At 44.1% G+C, this 20,008-nt stretch overlaps 2 protein-coding genes across 2 annotated transcripts in view; one reads left to right on the top strand and one right to left on the bottom strand.

The window, feature by feature from the left end:
* LOC309364811 (zinc finger protein with KRAB and SCAN domains 8-like) overlaps positions 1-20,008 on the bottom strand; it is an 82,156-nt gene that overhangs the window by 34,566 nt on the left and 27,582 nt on the right. The window lies entirely within an intron of this gene.
* On the top strand, positions 7,715-16,358 carry LOC309361392 (uncharacterized protein; the record flags this gene model as incomplete). Its single annotated transcript, XM_081896259.1, has 3 exons — positions 7,715-7,827; positions 9,970-11,205; positions 16,351-16,358. The coding sequence occupies exons 1-3, from the start codon at positions 7,782-7,784 to the stop codon at positions 16,356-16,358; spliced, it is 1,290 nt and encodes a 429-aa protein (XP_081752385.1). The 5' UTR covers positions 7,715-7,781.

Raw genomic sequence — 20,008 nt, 5'->3', positions numbered from 1 at the left:
CCCACCTACACTGGAAAAAAATTGTGGGATCTGCTCACATCCCTCATGGTTAGCTTACTGCAATGCACCGTACAAACGGATATCGTAGAAGGTTGGGCCACAGGCTGTAGCTGGTGCAGAACGCAATAGCCAGGTGGCTTGTGTGAGCAAGGTTAAAAAAGGTAAAGGATCCCTGGACAGTTAAGTCCAGTCAAAGGCAGCTATGGGGTTGCAGCGCTCATCTTGCTTTCAGGCCGAGGCAGCTGGCGTTTGTCCACAGACAGCTTTCTGGGTCATGTGGCCAGCAGGACTAAACCGCTTCTGGCACAATAGAACACCGTGACGGAAACCAGAACTCACGAAAACACTGTTTGCCTTCCTGCCACAGTGGTACCTATTTACCTAATTGCACCGGCGTGCTTTCGAACTGCTAGGTTGGCAGGAGCTGGGGCAGAGCAGCAGGAGCTCACTCCGTCGCACAGATTCAAACCGCCAACCTTGCCATCAGCAAGCCCAAGAGGCTCAGTGGTTTAGACCACAGTGCCATCCATGTCAGGCTTGTGAGAGGAAACTACTGCCAGCATAGAACAGCCTGCTAGTGGGATTTGCACTTGCTACCAATCCGCTACTGGGCTGAGTTCAAGGAGTTTGTACTCACATGCAAGTCCCTGTTCTGGACATTTTCCACCTTTTCCAGCTGGATAAATAAATTTTAATAATGGGTTTCCACTTGTTACGGTTTTAGTTTTATTTTTATTAGTTGCCTTTGTGTATATAACTGCTTTTTAAAACATTTTTTATATAAATTGCCTTGAGACGGTGGTTTAGAAGGCAATTATTTTTTTTAAATACTTTTCATGTTTATACATTTCACTAATTTTACAATCATTTTGACATTTCAAGGTTTGACTTCCTTCCCCCTTTTTCTGTGGTTCCTTAAATTTATTTTTAATATCTTCTGCATATCCAAATTAACTTAATTTGCTCATTTATTCATCTTTAAATATATACTCGTATGAAACTGCAGGTTATTACTAAAATCCTACCAATGTTTTTATCTGTTTACAATTTACCTGTAAATATTCAATAAACCACTTCCATTCTTTTATTTAAAAAAAAATGTTATCTTGATTTCTTATTCTTCTGGTAAGTTTCGCCATAGGCAATCATATTTAAGGCAATCCTCCTGTGGATTTTTGTTAAATGGGAAAATGGTAGATAAACAGAAGCAGAGCTATAGAAATAGATTTACGGAAGATATACACAAATAGATAAATATCGCTGGACCAAAAGAATAAGACTTGTGATGCTGACACACAGTCGTTAAACCCGTTGAGTATTGCCAGTTAATTTACTTGCATTTCTGAAGATATATTATCATCAAGCAGAATAAAAGGGAACCTTACCGAGAGAGGACACGATCCTGCAAATCTCCTTCATAATTTGGCTGTTCAGGGCTCTCTGGTCAGGACCCAGCAGAGCCCATTCCTCTTCAGTGAAACTGAGTCCTGAGAGGGAGAGGGGGGGGAAATGCTTCCTTGCACATATCAAAATAGACCGGCCTACAAGCAAAATCCCAAAGCCTTGTTAAGGGGAGGTGAATGGGCATTGCCCTCAGGATTAATATACATTGGTGCCTTGGTTCTCAAACTTAATCCATTCTGGAGGTCTGTTCCCAAACCAAAGCATTCCAAAACCAAGGTGCGCTTTCCCATAGAAAGTAATGTAAAATGGATTAATCCGTCCCAGACTTCCGAAAACAACCCCTAAAACAGCAATTGAACATGAATTTTACCATCTAACGAGACCATTGATCCATAAAATGAAAGCAATAAACAATGTACTGCAATCACACGATCAATCAGTCGGTAGCTGAACTGGGTTCCACACAGTCACAAAAACAAAACAAAAAGAGCCACAAAAACAAAAACGCAAAATAAATAGCAAACACAGACAGACCTCAGCGTAACACTCAAAACAGAAGCGTAACACTCAGAATTGAATCAAGGCACTCAAAGCGGAGGCACATTCGGCTTCCCCAAAAAGTTTGCAAACTGGAACACTTACTTCCGGGTTTGCAGTGTTTGGGTTCCAAGTTGTTGGAGTACCAAGGCGTTTGAGAACCAAGGTACCACTGTAGAGGCTGGAGAAGCTTTTTTTCCCCACCTGGGAGCCTCTTTCCATTCAAGACAATATTTGGGGCGGTTCCAGAGGCAAAATTTTCTACCTCCATCCAAGGAAACAACAGGCAAGATCAAGGGCCAGAGAGAGGCTTGGAGGGCCGCAGTTAGTGCCCCCTACCATGAGGCCTGAGGTTCCCCACTCCTGATTCAAATCTTCATGAGTGGCGTTGACAGCCTTCCTAGTGGGTAGCAAGATAGCGGTACTGGCAGGGTCCCCGGTCCTGATTCCCTCTACCTGATTTGGTGACCCAAGGAGAGATGGCTGAGTACGAATCGTCAGCACGGTTTCATCACCTGCGAGAGACAAAGAGGTCAGGAATGTTGGAAGGTCAACAGCAGGGATCATGCAGTTTATCAGCTAAGGGTTAAATCTGGTAGTGTTTAAAGAGAGCTGGCCAAGAGGGGTGGGCGGAGCTGCTGCTTAGCAACCAAGCAGAGCGGCATGACCTTCACTGAGGAAACGTGCTCGGATTGGCTGGGTGGTTCTGAGGGAGCTTTCCTCTGCTATGTTTGGATGAACGTCTCCCTGCTTTTGCTTGTTTTTTTTCAGGAAAGTGATATCGGCTCTTTTCGCAGTAGCATATGCTTGTCACGTAGACAAGAAGTTTGGGGTCAGTTTAGCACAAGGGTCAGCAATCTTTTTCAGCCATGGGCCGGTCCACCGTCCCTCAGTTCATGTGGTGGGCCAGACTATATTTTTTTTGGGGGGGGTAATGAATGAATTCTTATGCCCCACAAATAGCCCAGAGATGCATTTTAAATAAAAGCACACATTCTGCTCATGTAAAAACACCAGGCAGGTCCCACAAATAACCCAGAGAGGCATTTAAAATAAAAGCATTCTTCTTTTTTTAAATTAATATTCTTGATTGATTAAAAAATTTACATGTCTGTACAAGCATTATGTACTATTTCTTAACAGGTAAAAAAAGAAAGAAAATTGTATAAAATAGAACATTTATAAAGAAAGAAAAAAATAAAGAAGTAGCAAAGATAAGAAACAAATAAATAATAATAATAATAATAAAAGACAAAGTCCTGGAGCATCCGTGGGCCGGATTGAGAAGGCGATTGGGCTGCACCTGGCCCCTGGGCCTTAGGTTGTCTACCCGTGGTTTAGCAGATGGATGGCCTTATTTCAATGTCCCCTTGGATCCAGCAACCTGAGGGACTGGCACTCAGACAAGTGCCACATCGTGCTCATCCTGAACTTGCAAGGAGCCATTCTTCTGGTCGAAGGTGCCCATCTATGCTTACTCCGTAAGGCGGCTTCCCCATCATCTTCCTGATTGATAGGCCTCCACAAGGAATGTTTCCTTGACCTCAGAGAAATCTCCTCCTGCCTCTGCAGTTCGTTCCTTTACCTGAAACAGCAATGAGGACTAGGATCAAAAATAAAATTCTAAGAGGGAAAACACTTTTTGGGGAGAGTTGAGACGTTCTAGAAGACTTTGGGCAATTAGTGAAACTTTTTAGGGTATCTCCCCCTCACTTCCTGGGAAATATCTCAGGTGAGGATGTATTTTAATTGATTGTCTGATTTTATGTTAATGTGTTATACATTTGATGTTAGCCGCTCTGAGCCCGGCTTCAGCTGGGGAGGGCAGGATATAAATGAAACATTTATTATTATTATTATTATTATTATTATTATTATTATTATTATTATTATTATCTCAGTGAAACTTCAGCCACTGAGGGCAAAGATGGTGGAGTCTTGGGGTCCCTCGGCCTCCCGGGAGTAGAAAAGCCCAAAATGCCAGCATTGTACGTCTAAGCTGAGGGTCTCTTCTTCACCTGCGTTGATCTGCGTGGTTCTTTCCCAGAATCCCGCACTGCGTTCAGCCTGGATGGTCCAACAAGCACTAGCCTCTCTTCCTTCTTCAGAGCCAAAGGAGTCATGTTTCTCCACGGAGGCTGAACCAGCTTCTCCCGTTTCTGCCAGTTTCTGTCTCAAGGTGGAGATTCTCCTCATCTGAGGGGCTGCCAGGTCCTGCAAAACCAAGAGCAAATTATTGGTGAGTAAAAGGTTGCACTGTTGGGCAGGAGATTTTCCTTGAGCAACTGTGGATGAGCCCATCTCGCCACCAGGCTAGAGAGTGCGGAGATTTGAAGATGGACTACAAACCTGAGGGAGCCTCCTTTATTTAATTAATTTTTATTTATTGAATTTACAGGTGAAACTCGAAAAATTAGAATATCATGGGACAGATCATTTATTTCAGTAATTCAACTTAAAAGGTGAAACTAATATATTAGACTCATGACATGCAAAGTGAGATACGTCAAGCCTTTATTTGTTATAATTGTGATGATTACGGCTGATGCAAACCCCAAATTAACAATCTCACCTGTATATACTGCCCTGCACAGAGAGTTACAGCTCCGAGAGTGAAGAAGAAGAAGAAGAAGAGGGAGGGGGTGGAGGAGAAGAAAGAAGAAGAAGAAGAAGACGGAGAAGGAGGAGGGGGTGAGGAGGAGAAGGAAGAAGAAGAAGAAGTAGAAGAAGGATGTTATTATTTATACCCTGCCCATCTGGCTGGGTTTCTAGCATATATAAAACATAATAAAACATTGGCTTTTACCCTGACCATCGATGTCATGCCCTCCCTTCTCAGAGAGACGATGCCCCTGTGACTCAGGACAGTGCTCGTATAATAGAGACATTAATCTTAGCCTGGTTTCCCCACTACTTCATAAGTACCCAGAACGCACAGGGCAATTCTATGCCTCCCTGCTGCTCTCAGGTACCCATCCTGCTATGACTTGCAATGTTGCTAGATTCTGCACAGCAGCGCTCAAAATTTGCCAGGGGATGACCTGTGCCACAAATGAACATATCAGAGTGCTCTGTAAATTGATAGTTAGAAGTCTTTCATATATCAACCTTTTATGCTCTTCCACACACACCCAATGCTCCTATCCCTTCTTTTAGATTAATTTAAAGGTAAAGGGACCCCTGACCATTAGGTCCAGTTGTGGCCGACTCTGGGGTTGCGGCGCTCATCTCGCTTTATTGGCTGAGGGAGCTGGCATACAGCTTCCGGGTCATGTGGCCAGCATGACTAAGCCGCTTCTGGTGAACCAGAGCAGCGCACGGAAACGCCGTTTACCTTCCCGCAGGAGCGGTACCTATTTATCTACTTGCACTTTGACGTGCTTTCGAACCGCTATGGACCGAGCAACGGGAACTCACCCCGTCGCGGGGATTCGAGCCGCCGAGCTTCTGATGGGCAAGTCCTAGGCTCTGTGGTTTAACCCATTTTAGCTTCCTTTAAATTCTTATAGACTTTTATATTCACCTTTTCATACTTTTTAGCTTTCCAAAACACTTTTCAAATTTTAAATGACTGTATCCCACCCTTTTATGCTGGTTTATGATGGTAATAAAAAATTTGTATTGTAAGAAAACACCAAACATTAAAAACTTCCTGATACAGGGCTGCGACTTCCCAGGGAATGCTGGGAACTTTAGCTCTGTGAGGGAAAATGTGTCTCCTAACAGCTCTGCTTAACAAACTATGCTTCCCAGGATCCCCGGCGGGGGACAACGACAACGGCATTAAAATGGTTTGATACTGCTTTGAATGTATAGTTCAGATGGGGTGTTATCAGGTCTACAGGCTGACCTCGTGCATACAACACGATCCACCCTAATTTGTATACTTCATCTTTTTCTATTTCCTTATCCTGCGTCCCCTGCTCTGAGTAACACCTTGCCACTATTCTGTGATGTTTTTGTAAGGCCTAATAAAGGTATTGTTCAACTAACTTGGCAGGGTTTCAGGTTGGGGTGGCGAAGCTTTGCTTTTCCGGGAGGAATACATTTGGCACAATTTATTTGGCTTCTGAAATCACTGCTATGCCATGAGGACTGAGAACGTCTTGAAAAAGGAAAGCTCAGATTGCTCTCTATAATCTCTTCTTTTGCAGCCTTCTAGGGTTTATACCGTCCTGCCACCAAACATCTGCCTCAGGGTATCTTTCCATGACATCTGGAAACCAACAACTCAGGGTATCTTTCCATGACATCTGGAAACCAACAACTCAGCTAGCGGGTGAAGGGAGGAGTCAGCAGGTTGTGAAGACTGCGGCGCATCTTTGGGGGCAGCCCTGTATCAGGAAGAGTCGACACACACCAGCCTCTGGAACAGGCAGCCCCACCTGCAGTGGGTCACCCCCTTTGGGAGCAGTCCATTGTTCCGTCTTCTCCAGGCTCAGCTCAGCAAACAGCAAAATCAAGCCAATATGTACCTGCTGAGGCCGACACTCAGGGAACCAGGCAGTGGGCCTTCTTGGTGGTGACGCCCGCCCTGTGGAACGTCCTCCCATCAGGTGTCAAGGAAATAAACAACTATCTGACTTGTAGCAGACATCTGAAGGCAGCCCTGTTTAGGGAAGCTTATAATGTTTAATAGGTTATTGTATTTTAAGATTCTGTTGGAAGCCGCCCAGAGTGGCTGGGGAAACCCAGCCAGATGGGTGGGGTATAAATAATAAATGATGATGATGATGATGATGATGATGCTTCTGTTGGGAACCGCCCAGAGTGGCTGGGGAAATCCCGCCAGATGGGAGGGGTATAAATTATTATTACTCCGGAGGAAGCTCCTTTCAGCCAGGCTCCTCTTTGCTTTTCTAGCTCTGTCTGCTTCCTCACCCTCCCTCTTCAAATGGGCAGAAGCAGCAAGGAGAGGGAGCCTATGTGGTGGACGTGTCAAAAACTAAAGGGCTTCTGGGAAATGATATGCAATGAACTTTTAAAAATCATTAAAATTACCTTTGTTAAAAAAAACCAGAGGCTTTTTTACTAGGAGTAATAGGAGAAATGCCAAGGAAGCAAGAGACTGTTTATTTATACGACTACAGCAGCCAGAATGCTACTAGCCCAGATGTGGAAAGAAGGAAAGGTCCCAAAGAAAGAAGAATGGGAAACTCAAGATGATGGACTCTGCCGAAATGGCTAAACTAACCGTGAAGATCAGTTCACCTGGCGTGCTCTGGTCCAGGGGGTCACGAAGGGTCGGACACGACTAAACGACTAAACAACAACAACCACCGTCCAGATCAGGCACCAAAATGAGAAGAAATTCGGTCTAGAATGGGAAAGTTTTATGGATTATTTTAGAGAACACTGTCAAAACGTCAAAACATTAGCAAGTTTGGTGTAACATTTATGAACTAAGAATAGAATTAGGAGGGGGGAAAGAAGTTGAAATTAATTGTAGAAATGTAATTATATGCAAGGAGAATAAAGGGGGGGAATGGAAACCAGGGGGGCTAGGGGGAAAGCCATTTATTGCAAATTTGGATTGGATATGTAGGCACCAAAAGGAAAAATGTTATTTTGAAAATTGAAAATAAAAAAATATATATATTTTTAAAAATAGTTTAGAAAACGTTTTGGGCGCCCGTGCAGCTGATCCAGCGGGGCTTTCCGGAGGCGAGACCAGCGCCTCTCCTGCTCTTTGCCCGGAGAATCCCAGAGGCTCCTGCCGCTCGGCTCCGAAACGGTTAAGAGCAGCGGCGACAGAGAGCTGAGATTCCTAGAGCGGAGGAAAAAAGGCTGTCGGGAGAATAGCAGCTTCCGCTTGCTGTCCCGCTTGGGCGGGAGGGAAGATGCCGAACATGGCGGCGGCTGTCTTTCCACGCGGAGGCGCTGGAGGTGCGTCCTATTGTTATATATTATAATTGGGGGGGGGAGTGGGGGGCTGCTGGAGGGAGCTGTGGGGAGTGATTTAAAAAAAAAAAACCATTAGACAAACCGTTTCAATGTAATTTTTTTTTCTGCGTCTCCTTTTTCTAGTCGTCAGTTTATCCAGATTTTCACATTTTTAAAGATCTCTTGAAAATTGGTTAGCATTTTGGTGCAGATCTCGCCTAATGCTCACGCTTTTGTAAAGGGTATTTCCCCAAATATTTACATTTACCATAATTAATGCATTCTGTGTATAATTCCGCTAAAATAATGCATTTATAGGGCTTTCCCCCTTTGTATGGGGGTAGGAAATATTTTCCCAATGGAAGGGCAGATCTTTCTCCTGCTCTCCTCCCTGCAGGCCAACTTGGGCAGGTGGGGGACCTTCCTTGGGCTCCCCATAGATAGGGCTTGGGGTCAAGGCAAACCCTTAAGCATTGGGAAACCTTCTGCTGGGGCTCCCCCTGTAACTTGTAATCATTTTTATCCGGCCTGATTTTATTATAATTTATTAAATCGTATACCTGAGGCCTTATACAGACAGGCTAATGCTACTACTAGTACTAGTACTATTACTACTACTACTACCCCTGAGCACCCTCTCCCACCAGTGTCTTGCCTAGGTAATGGACTGGATGAAAGCCAACAAATTGAAGCTCAATCCAGATAAGAGTGAGGCTCAGTTAGTGGGTGGTTCCCTAGAGCAGATGGCTGGAAGGTCTTGATGGGGTTACACTTCCTCTGAAGGAGCAGGTTCATAGCTTGGGGGTAATCCTGGATCCGTTGCTTGAGGCTCAGATGGCCTGGAGTGCCTTTCATCACCTTTGGCTGGTAGCCCAGCTACACCCCTATCTGGACAAGGATAGCCTATCTACCATTGTCTATGCTCTGGGAACTTCAAGGTTAGATATAGATATGCGTTATACGTAGGGCTGCCTCTGAAGATAGTTTGGAAACTTCAGCTAGTGCAGAATTCAGCGGCCAGGCTGCTCACTGGAGTAAGACGGTTTGAGCATATTTCCCCCTTCCTGGTCCGACTGCACTGGCTACCAGTTAGTTTCCGGGCTCAATTCAAGGTGCTGGTTTTGACCTATAAAGCCTTACATGGCTCAGGATCACAATACTTCAAGGGCTGCTTCTTTCCATATGAACCTAGCCAGATCCTGAGGTCCTCCTTCGTGGGCCTTCTCCTCAAGTGGTCTGGAGGGTGGCAACACGAGAACAGGGTCTTCTCTGCAGGGGCTCCCTGTCTGTGGAATGCTCTCCCCAGGGAAGTTCACCTGGCGCCTTCCTTATACTCCCCATGATTCAGAGCATTCCTCTCAAAGCTTCTCCTTTTTTATGTCCATGGAGCTTTCATGGCATAATACTGGAGTGGGTTGCCAGTTTCTTCTCCAGGTGGATCACATTTAGTCTAAACTCTCGGCTGACCTGTCTGTCTTAGGTGGCCCTGCATGGCACAGGTCATAGCCGAGTTATTCAAGCCCCTTCGCTACGACAAGGCAGTGATGCATGAAGGGGTATACACCTTTAGGTGCCATGCAAACATGTTCCTTTTTAACCAGGTTTTTGCTTGATATGCTTGACATCCTATAGTCTTTTTCAAACGTGGCTCTTTTTTGGGGGGTGTTATTGGGTTGGGTTTTATTCTGATTATATATGATGTGATCTTTTCTGTGAACCATGCTGAGTCCTTCGGGTGTAGGGCAGTACATAAACTCAATAAATAATAATACCATATTAATGCAATACTAATACTTTCATTATTTGTACCCCACGGATCTGACTGGGTTGCCCCAGCCACTCTAGCTGGTTTCTAACAAATATAAAAGCATAACAAAACATTTAAAACTTCCCTCTACATAGCTGCCTCCAGTTGTCTTCTAAAAGGTGTATAGTTGTTTGTTTCCTAGACATCTGACGGAATAGCTTTCCCCAGGGTGGGCACCACTACCAAGAAGCCCCTCTACCTCGTTCCCTGTAAGTTCCCTTCTCACAGTGAAGGAACTGCCACAAGGCCCTGGGACATGGATCTTGGTGTCCTGACTGAATGATTAGGGTGAAGACATTCCTTTAACATTTCATCAGTTTGCCTTTTTATTCCATCAGGAGTTGTTGAAGGGATGCTGGCAGAAGGGGAACAATCAGAAGTGTCACCAAAAGGATCCAAAGAACAAAGGAATATGAGGGTTCAAGATGGAGGCAGCAGGCGAGAGGGGAGACGAAAGCAGAAGCCGGCGGGTGACTTTGGTACGTTTCAGGATGTTGAAAATCAAATTCACAGAGAGGAGAAAAAGCATGAATGCAGCGTGTGTGGAAAGAGTTTTGGTCGTCGCTCAACTCTTACTATACATCAAAGAGTACACACAGGGGAGAAACCGTATACATGTTTAGAGTGTGGAAAGAGCTTCAGTCACAGTACTGCCCTTATCTTGCATCGAAGAACTCATACAGGAGAGAAACCATATATATGTTCCGAGTGTGGAAAGAGCTTCAGTGAACGTGGCCATCTTACTAGGCATCAAAGAACTCATACAGGGGACAAACCATATATATGTTCCGAGTGTGGAAAGAGCTTCAGTGAACGTGGCCATCTTACTAGGCATCAAAGAACTCATACAGGGGAGAAACCGTATAAATGCTTGGAGTGTGGAAAGAGCTACAGTCACTGTGGTGCCCTTACCTTGCATCAAAGAACTCATACAGGAGAGAAACCGTATACATGTTCAGAGTGTGGAAAGAGCTTCAGTCGATGTGGCCATCTTACCTTGCATCAAAGATCTCATACAGGGGAGAAACCGTATACATGTTTAGAGTGTGGAAGGAGCTTCCGTCGATGTGACCAGCTTACTTCGCATCAAAGAACTCATGCAGGAGAGAAACCGTATACATGTTCAGAGTGTGGAAAGAGCTTCAGTCAGATTAGCAACCTTAAGTTGCATCAAAGAACTCATACAGGGGAGAAACCGTATACATGTTTAGAGTGTGGAAGGAGCTTCCGTCGATGTGACCAGCTTACCTCGCATCAAAGAACTCATACAGGAGAGAAACCGTATACATGTTCAGAGTGTGGAAAGAGCTTCAGTCAGATTAGCAACCTTAAGTTGCATCAAAGAACTCATACAGGGGAGAAACCGTATAAATGCTTGGAGTGTGGAAAGAGCTACAGTCACTGTGGTGCCCTTACCTTGCATCAAAGATCTCATACAGGGGAAAAACTTTATACGTGTTCAGAGTGTGGAAAGAGTTTCAGTCACATTGGTGCCTTTACCTCACATCAAAGATCTCATACAGGGGAAAAACCGTATACATGTTCAGAGTGTGGAAAGAGTTTCAGTCACATTGGTGCCCTTACTTCACATCAAAGATCTCATACAGGGGAAAAACCGTATACATGTTCGGAGTGTGGAAGGAGCTTCAGTAAGAGTAGCTCACTTAAGTCGCATCAAAGAACTCATACAGGGGAGAAACCGCATACGTGTTTGGAGTGTGGAATGCGCTTCGCTCGCAGCAATGCGCTTACTAGACATCAACAAACTCATCGAGGCAGCAAACCTTGTAAATGCTGGGAATGTGGCAAGAGCTTCAGTCGCATTGACTACCTTTCCTCACATGAAAGAATTCATATAGGGGAGAAACAATATACATGTTTGGAGTGTGGAAAGAGCTTCAGTCGCATTGACTACCTTTCCTCGCATCAAAGATTGCACACAGGAGAGAAACCTTATAAATGTTTGGAGTGTAGGAAGAGCTTCAGTCGTGGTAGCCAACTCAGGTTGCATCAAAGAATTCATACAGGAGAGAAACCGTATACATGTTCAGAGTGTGGAAGGAGCTTCAGGTGCAGTAGCTCCCTTATGTTGCATCAACGAACTCATACAGGAGAGAAACCATATACATGTTTGGAGTGTGAAAGGAGCTTCAGTCGCAGTAGCTCCCTTAAGTCGCATCAAAGAACTCATACAGGAGAGAAACCGTATACATGTTCAGAGTGTGGAAAGAGCTTCAGTCACCATAGCGCCTTTAAGCCGCATCAAAGAACTCATACAGGAGAGAAACCGTATACATGTTCGGAGTGTGGAAAAAGCTTCAGTCACCATAGCGCCTTTAAGTTGCATCAAAGAACTCATACAGGAGAGAAACCGTATACATGTTCGGAGTGTGGAAAAAGCTTCAGTCGTAGTAGCTCCCTTAAGTCGCATCAAAGAATTCATACAGGAGAGAAACCGTATACATGTTCAGAGTGTGGAAAGAGCTTCAGTCACCATAGTGCCTTTAAGTTGCATCAAAGAATTCATACAGGAGAGAAACCGTATACATGTTTGGAGTGTGGAAAAAGCTTCAGTCGTAGTGGTAACCTTACTAGCCACCAAAGAACTCATAGAAACTCATAGAACTCTTAGAAATGTTTGGCGTATGGAAAGAACTTCAGTGACAGGGACTCCCTTCCTAAACAGTAAAGAACTTGTACAAGGGAAACATCTTAGAAAGGGTTGGCGTGTGGGAAGATCTTTAATCATATGAAATAACTCCTACAGAGAGTAAACCAATGATCGTGTTCTGGTCCCCCCAGGACAGCCATTATTGGAGTGGAAGAACTTTCTGACAGTAAGAGCTGTTTTGACAATGGAACAGTCTCCCTCGGGAGGTGGCGGGCTCTCCTTCCTTGGAGGTTTTTAAGCAGAGGTGGGATGGGCTTCTGCTATGGATGCCTTAGCCGTTATTACTTCATTGCTGGGGTTGGACTAGATGACCCATGGGGTCCCTTATAACTACAGTTCTATGATTCTATATACATCATCTGCTAGACAGCTGTTGTCACAAGCTTGGCAAATCCGGAGATATACTTGATCATCAGATAATGCCAATATTATTCACTTGGACTGTGCTGTTTGAATCCATGTACAAGTCTAGGTGCCCATTCTATAGTTTTGCTTTTCATATTCTAATTTTCATTTGCTGTTATATGTAGCGCTTCCAAAGCAAGGAAGGATTGGACTCTGATTAATAAAATACACACGAGGCTTGACCAGCAAGACTTTGGGAGGGGTGCGTATAATAATTCTCTCCTCCTCCCCCCCTTGGCCCAGGTCGTTTTATTCACAAAAGAACTTTTTACACAGTGTTTGCAAGAACCGATCAGATTTCCTCTGAGCATTTCTAAAAATGCCACGTGGGATAAAGGAAGGAAGGGTAGTATTCACCATCTCTTTGTGAACTCTCTTCCTGAACTCTCTTCCTGGCCCTAAGATCTATCTAAAGATTAACAAACTACATCAAAGTAACCTATTAACTTTATGGCCTAGGATGCCTGGTGCAGCAACCGGCAACTGGTCTGTGTCCTAGAATGCTTATACGTGCTTGTCAGACATAGAGAAATGGCAGTAGAGAAAAATGGCGTGGATGTAGAGGCTTGTGGGATTTGATCAGAAATTATTGTCAATGAATCAAACCCAGTCAGCGCAGTGTTTTCATCGCGGACACAATGGCTTGATGCATATTTTATAATTCCTCATAGTAATCCCTTCTGATCCCTACAGTTATAGCTGCTATCTCTGTTTCATGTGCATCATAAAATGAAACAGAAAAAGCTTTACGAAAATAAAATCTTTATGAACTTTTTTAAAAAACCCTCATGAGTCCCACCTACACTGGAAAAAAAATGTGGGATCTGCTCACATCCCTCATGGTTAGCTTACAGCAATGCACCATACACACAGATATCGTAGAAGGTTGGGTCACAGGCTGTAGCTGGTGCAGAACGCAATAGCCAGGTGGCTTGTGTGAGCAAGGTAAAAAAGGTAAAGGATCCCTGGACAGTTAAGTCCAGTCAAGGGCGACTGTGGGGTTGCAGCGCTCATCTTGCTTTCAGGCAGAGGGTGCTGGCGTTTGTCCACAGACAGCTTTCTGGGTCATATGGCCAGCAGGACTAAACCGCTTCTGGCGCAATGGAACACCGTGACGGAAACCAGAACTCACGAAAACACTGTTTGCCTTCCTGCCACAGTGGTACCTATTTACCTAATTGCACCAGCGTGCTTTCGAACTACTAGGTTGGCAGGAGCTGGGGCAGAGCAGCAGGAGCTCACTCCGTCGCACAGATTTGAACCGCCAACCTTGCCATCAGCAAGTCCAAGAGGCTCAGTGGTTTAGACCACAGTGCCATCCACGTCAGGCTTGTGGGAGGAAACTACTGCCAGCATAGAACACCTTGCTAGTGGGATTTGCACTTGCTACCAATCTGCTACTGGGCTGAGTTCAAGGAGTTTGTACTCACATGCAAGTCCCTGTTCTGCTCAGTCCCAGATATACAACAGAGATTCTCCTGCAAGTTCCAAAGATCTCCAAAGCACACACCCAGAATGGGGCTTTTAGTGTCACTGTCTGTGTTCTGTGGAATGGCATCCCTTTCGGGGGAGGGGTAGGGAATTGGGACATTTTCCACCTTTTCCAGCTGGATAAATAGATTTTAATAATGGGTGTCCACTTGTTACGGTTTTAGTCTTATTTTTATTTGTTGCCTTGGTGTATATAACTGCTTTTTAAAACATTTTTTATATAAATTGCCTTGAGACGGTGGTTTAGAAGGCAATCAATTATTTTTTAAAAATATTTTTAAAATACTTTTACGTTTATACATTTCACTAATTTTACAATCATTTTGACATTTCAAGGTTTGACTTCCTTCCCCCTCTTTCTGCGCTTCCTTAAATTTATCTTTAATATCTTCTGCATATCCAAATTAACTTAATTTGCTCATTTATTCATCTTCTTTAAATATATGCTGGTATGAAACTGCAGGTTATTACAATAATCCTACCAATGTTTTTATCTGTTTACAATTTATCTGTAAATATTCAATAAACCATTTCCATTCTTTTATTTTAAAAAAATGTTATCTTGATTTCTTATTCTTCTGGTAAGTTTCGCCATGGGCAATCATATTTAAGGCAATCCTGTGGATTTTTGTTAAATGGGAAAACGGTAGATAAACAGAAGCAGAGCTATAGAAATAGATATACGGAAGATATACACAAATAGATAAATCTCGCTGGACCAAAAGAATAAGACTTGTGATGCTGACACACAGTCGTTAAACCCGTTGAGTATTGCCAGTTAATTTACTTGCATTTCTGAAGATATATTATCATCAAGCAGAGTAAAAGGGAACCTTACCGAGAGAGGACATGATCCTGCAAATCTCCTTCATAATTTGGCTGTTCAGGGCTCTCTGGTCGGGACCCAGCAAAGCCCATTCCTCTTCAGTGAAACTGAGTCCTGAGAGAGAGAGAAGGCAGGTGGGGAAAATGCTTCCTTGCAAATATCAAAATAGACCGGCCTACAAGCAAAATCCCAGAGCCTTGTTAAGGGGAAGTGAATGGGCATTACCCTCAGGATTAATATACATTGGTACCTTGGTTCTCAAACTTAATCCATTCCGGATGTCTGTTCCCAAACCAAAGCATTCCAAAACCAAGGCGCGCTTTCCCATAGAAAGTAATGCAAAATGGATTAATCCGTCCCAGATTTCTGAAAACAACCTCTAAAACAGCAATTGAACATGAATTTTACCATCTAACGAGACCATTAATCCATAAAATGAAAGCAATAAACAATGCACTGCAATCACACGATCAATCCGTCGGTAGCTGAACTGGGTTCCACACAGTCACAAAAACAAAACAAAAAGAGCCACAAAAACAAAAATGAAAATTAAATAGCAAACACAGACAGACCTCAGCGTAACACTCACAATTGAATCAAGGCACTCAAAACGGAGGCACATTCGGCTTCCCCAAAAAGTTTGCAAACTGGAACACTTACTTCCGGGTTTGCAGTGTTTGGGTTCCAAGTTGTTGGAGTACCAAGGCGTTTGAGAACCAAGGTACCACTGTAGAGGCTGGAGAAGCTTTTTTCCCCCACCTGGGAGCCTCTTTCCATTCAAGACAATATTTGGGGCGGATCCAGAGGAAAAATTTTCTACCTCCATCCAAGGAAACAACAGGCAAGATCAAGGGCCAGAGAGAGGCTTGGAGGGCCGCAGTTAGTGCCCCTGACTATGATGCCTGAGGTTCCCCGCTCCTGATTCAAATCTTCATGAGTGGCGTTGACAGCCTTCCTAGTGGGTAGCAAGATAGCGGTACTGGCAGGGTCCCCGGGCCTGATTCCCTCTACCTGATTTGGTGACCCAAGGAGAGATGGCTGAGTACAAATCGTCAGCACGGTTTCATCACCTGCGAGAGACAAAGAGGTCAGGAATGTTGGAAGGTCAACAGCAGGGATCATGCAGTTTATCAGCTAAGGGTTAAATCTGGTAGTGTTTAAAGAGAGCTGGCCAAGAGGGGTGGGCGGAGCTGCTGCTTAGCAACCAAGCAGAGCGGCATGACCTTCACTGAGGAAACGTGCTCGGATTGGCTGGGTGGTTCTGAGGGAGCTTTCCTCTGCTATGTTTGGATGAACGTCTCCCTGCTTTTGCTTGTTTTTTTCCAGGAAAGTGATATCGGCTCTTTTCACAGTAGCATATGCTTGTCACGTAGACAAGAAGTTTGGGGTCAGTTTAGCACAAGGGTCAGCAATCTTTTTCAGCCATGTGGTGGGCCAGACTATATTTTTTTTGGGGGGGGTAATGAATGAATTCTTATGCCCCACAAATAGCCCAGAGATGCATTTTAAATAAAAGCACACATTCTGCTCATGTAAAAACACCAGGCAGGTCCACAAATAACCCAGAGAGGCATTTAAAATAAAAGCATTCTTCTTTTTTTAAATTAATATTCTTGATTGATTAAAAAAATTACATGTCTGTACAAGCATTATGTACTATTTCTTAACAGGTAAAAAAAGAAAGAAAATTGTATAAAATAGAACATTTATAAAGAAAGAAAAAAATAAAGAAGTAGCAAAGATAAGAAACAAATAAATAATAATAATAATAATAATAATAATAATAATAATAATAATAATAATAATAATAAAAATAATAAAAAAAGACAAAGTCCTGGAGCATCCGTGGGCCGGATTGAGAAGGCGATTGGGCTGCACCTGGCCCCTGGGCCTTAGGTTGTCTACCCGTGGTTTAGCAGATGGATGGCCTTATTTCAATGTCCCCTTGGATCCAGCAACCTGAGGGACTGGCACTCAGACAAGTGTCACATCATGCTCATCCTGAACTTGCAAGGAGCCATTCTTCTGGTCGAAGGTGCCCATCTATGCTTACTCCGTAAGGCGGCTTCTCCATCATCTTCCTGATTGATAGGCCTCCACAAGGAATGTTTCCTTGACCTCAGAGAAATCTCCTGCCTCTGCAGTTCGTTCCTTTACCTGAAACAGCAATGAGGACTAGGATCAAAAATAAAATTCTAAGAGGGAAAACACTTTTTGGGGAGAGTTGAGACGTTCTAGAAGACTTTGGGCAATTAGTGAAACTTTTTAGGGTATCTCCCCCTCACTTCCTGGGAAATATCTCAGGTGAGGATGTATTTTAATTGATTGTCTGATTTTATGTTAATGTGTTATACATTTGATGTTAGCCGCTCTGAGCCCGGCTTCAGCTGGGGAGGGCAGGATATAAATAAAACATTTATTATTATTATTATTATTATTATTATTATTATTATTATTATTATTATTATTATCTCAGTGAAACTTCAGCCACTGAGGGCAAAGATGGTGGAGTCTTGGGGTCCCTCGGCCTCCCGGGAGTAGAAAAGCCCAAAATGCCAGCATTGTACGTCTAAGCTGAGGGTCTCTTCTTCACCTGCGTTGATCTGCGTGGTTCTTTCCCAGAATCCCGCACTGCGTTCAGCCTGGATGGTCCAACAAGCACTAGCCTCTCTTCCTTCTTCAGAGCCAAAGGAGTCATGTTTCTCCACGGAGGCTGAACCAGCTCCTCCCGTTTCTGCCAGTTTCTGTCTCAAGGTGGAGATTCTCCTCATCTGAGGGGCCGCCAGGTCCTGCAAAGCCAAGAGCAAATTATTGGTGAGTAAATGGTTGCACTGTTGGGCAGGAGATTTTCCCTGAGCAACTGTGGATGAGCCCATCTCGCCACCAGGCTAGAGAGTGCGGAGATTTGAAGATGGACTACAAACCTGAGGGAGCCTCCTTTATTTAATTAATTTTTATTTATTGAATTTACAGGTGAAACTCGAAAAATTAGAATATCATGGGACAGATCATTTATTTCAGTAATTCAACTTAAAAGGTGAAACTAATATATTAGACTCATGACATGCAAAGTGAGATACGTCAAGCCTTTATTTGTTATAATTGTGATGATTACGGCTGATGCAAACCCGAAATTAACAATCTCACCTGTATATACTGCCCTGCACAGAGAGTTACAGCTCCGAGAGTGAAGAAGAAGAAGAAGAGGGAGGGGGTGGAGGAGAAGAAAGAAGAAGAAGAAGAAGAAGACGGAGAAGGAGGAGGGGGTGAGGAGGAGAAGGAAGAAGAAGAAGAAGTAGAAGAAGGATGTTATTATTTATACCCTGCCCATCTGGCTGGGTTTCTAGCATATATAAAACATAATAAAACATTGGCTTTTACCCTGACCATCGATGTCATGCCCTCCCCTCTCAGAGAGACGATGCCCCTGTGACTCAGGACAGTGCTTGTATAATAGAGACATTAATCTTAGCCTGGTTTCCCCACTACTTCATAAGTACCCAGGACGCACAGGGCAATTCTATGCCTCCCTGCTGCTTTCAGGTACCCATCCTGCTATGACTTGCAATGTTGCTAGAGTCTGCACAGCAGCGCTCAAAATTTGCCAGGGGATGACCTGTGCCACAAATGAACATATCAGAGTGCTCTGTAAATTGATAGTTAGAAGTCTTTCATATATCAACCTTTTATGCTCTTCCACACACACCCAATGCTCCTATCCCTTCTTTTAGATTAATTTAAAGGTAAAGGGACCCCTGACCATTAGGTCCAGTTGTGGCCGACTCTGGGGTTGCGGCGCTCATCTCGCTTTATTGGCTGAGGGAGCTGGCATACAGCTTCCGGGTCATGTGGCCAGCATGACTAAGCCGCTTCTGGTGAACCAGAGCAGCGCACGGAAACGCCGTTTACCTTCCCGCAGGAGCGGTACCTATTTATCTACTTGCACTTTGACGTGCTTTCGAACCGCTATGGACCGAGCAACGGGAACTCACCCCGTCGCGGGGATTCGAGCCGCCGAGCTTCTGATGGGCAAGTCCTAGGCTCTGTGGTTTAACCCATTTTAGCTTCCTTTAAATTCTTATAGACTTTTATATTCACCTTTTCATACTTTTTAGCTTTCCAAAACACTTTTCAAATTTTAAATGACTGTATCCCACCCTTTTATGCTGGTTTATGATGGTAATAAAAAATTTGTATTGTAAGAAAACACCAAACATTAAAAACTTCCTGATACAGGGCTGCGACTTCCCAGGGAATGCTGGGAACTTTAGCTCTGTGAGGGAAAATGTGTCTCCTAACAGCTCTGCTTAACAAACTATGCTTCCCAGGATCCCCGGCGGGGGACAACGACAACGGCATTAAAATGGTTTGATACTGCTTTGAATGTATAGTTCAGATGGGGTGTTATCAGGTCTACAGGCTGACCTCGTGCATACAACACGATCCACCCTAATTTGTATACTTCATCTTTTTCTATTTCCTTATCCTGCGTCCCCTGCTCTGAGTAACACCTTGCCACTATTCTGTGATGTTTTTGTAAGGCCTAATAAAGTTATTGTTCAACTAACTTGGCAGGGTTTCAGGTTGGGGTGGCGAAGCTTTGCTTTTCCGGGAGGAATACATTTGGCACAATTTATTTGGCTTCTGAAATCACTGCTATGCCATGAGGACTGAGAACGTCTTGAAAAAGGAAAGCTCAGATTGCTCTCTATAATCTCTTCTTTTGCAGCCTTCTAGGGTTTATACCGTCCTGCCACCAAACATCTGCCTCAGGGTATCTTTCCATGACATCTGGAAACCAACAACTCAGGGTATCTTTCCATGACATCTGGAAACCAACAACTCAGCTAGCGGGTGAAGGGAGGAGTCAGCAGGTTGTGAAGACTGCGGCGCATCTTTGGGGGCAGCCCTGTATCAGGAAGAGTCGACACACACCAGCCTCTGGAACAGGCAGCCCCACCTCCAGTGGGTCACCCCCTTTGAG

This window comes from Podarcis melisellensis, assembly GCF_964234715.1.
Source record: "Podarcis melisellensis genome assembly, chromosome: 2".
NCBI lineage: Eukaryota > Metazoa > Chordata > Lepidosauria > Squamata > Lacertidae > Podarcis > Podarcis melisellensis.
This window is presented reverse-complemented; position numbering and strand designations above follow the sequence as displayed.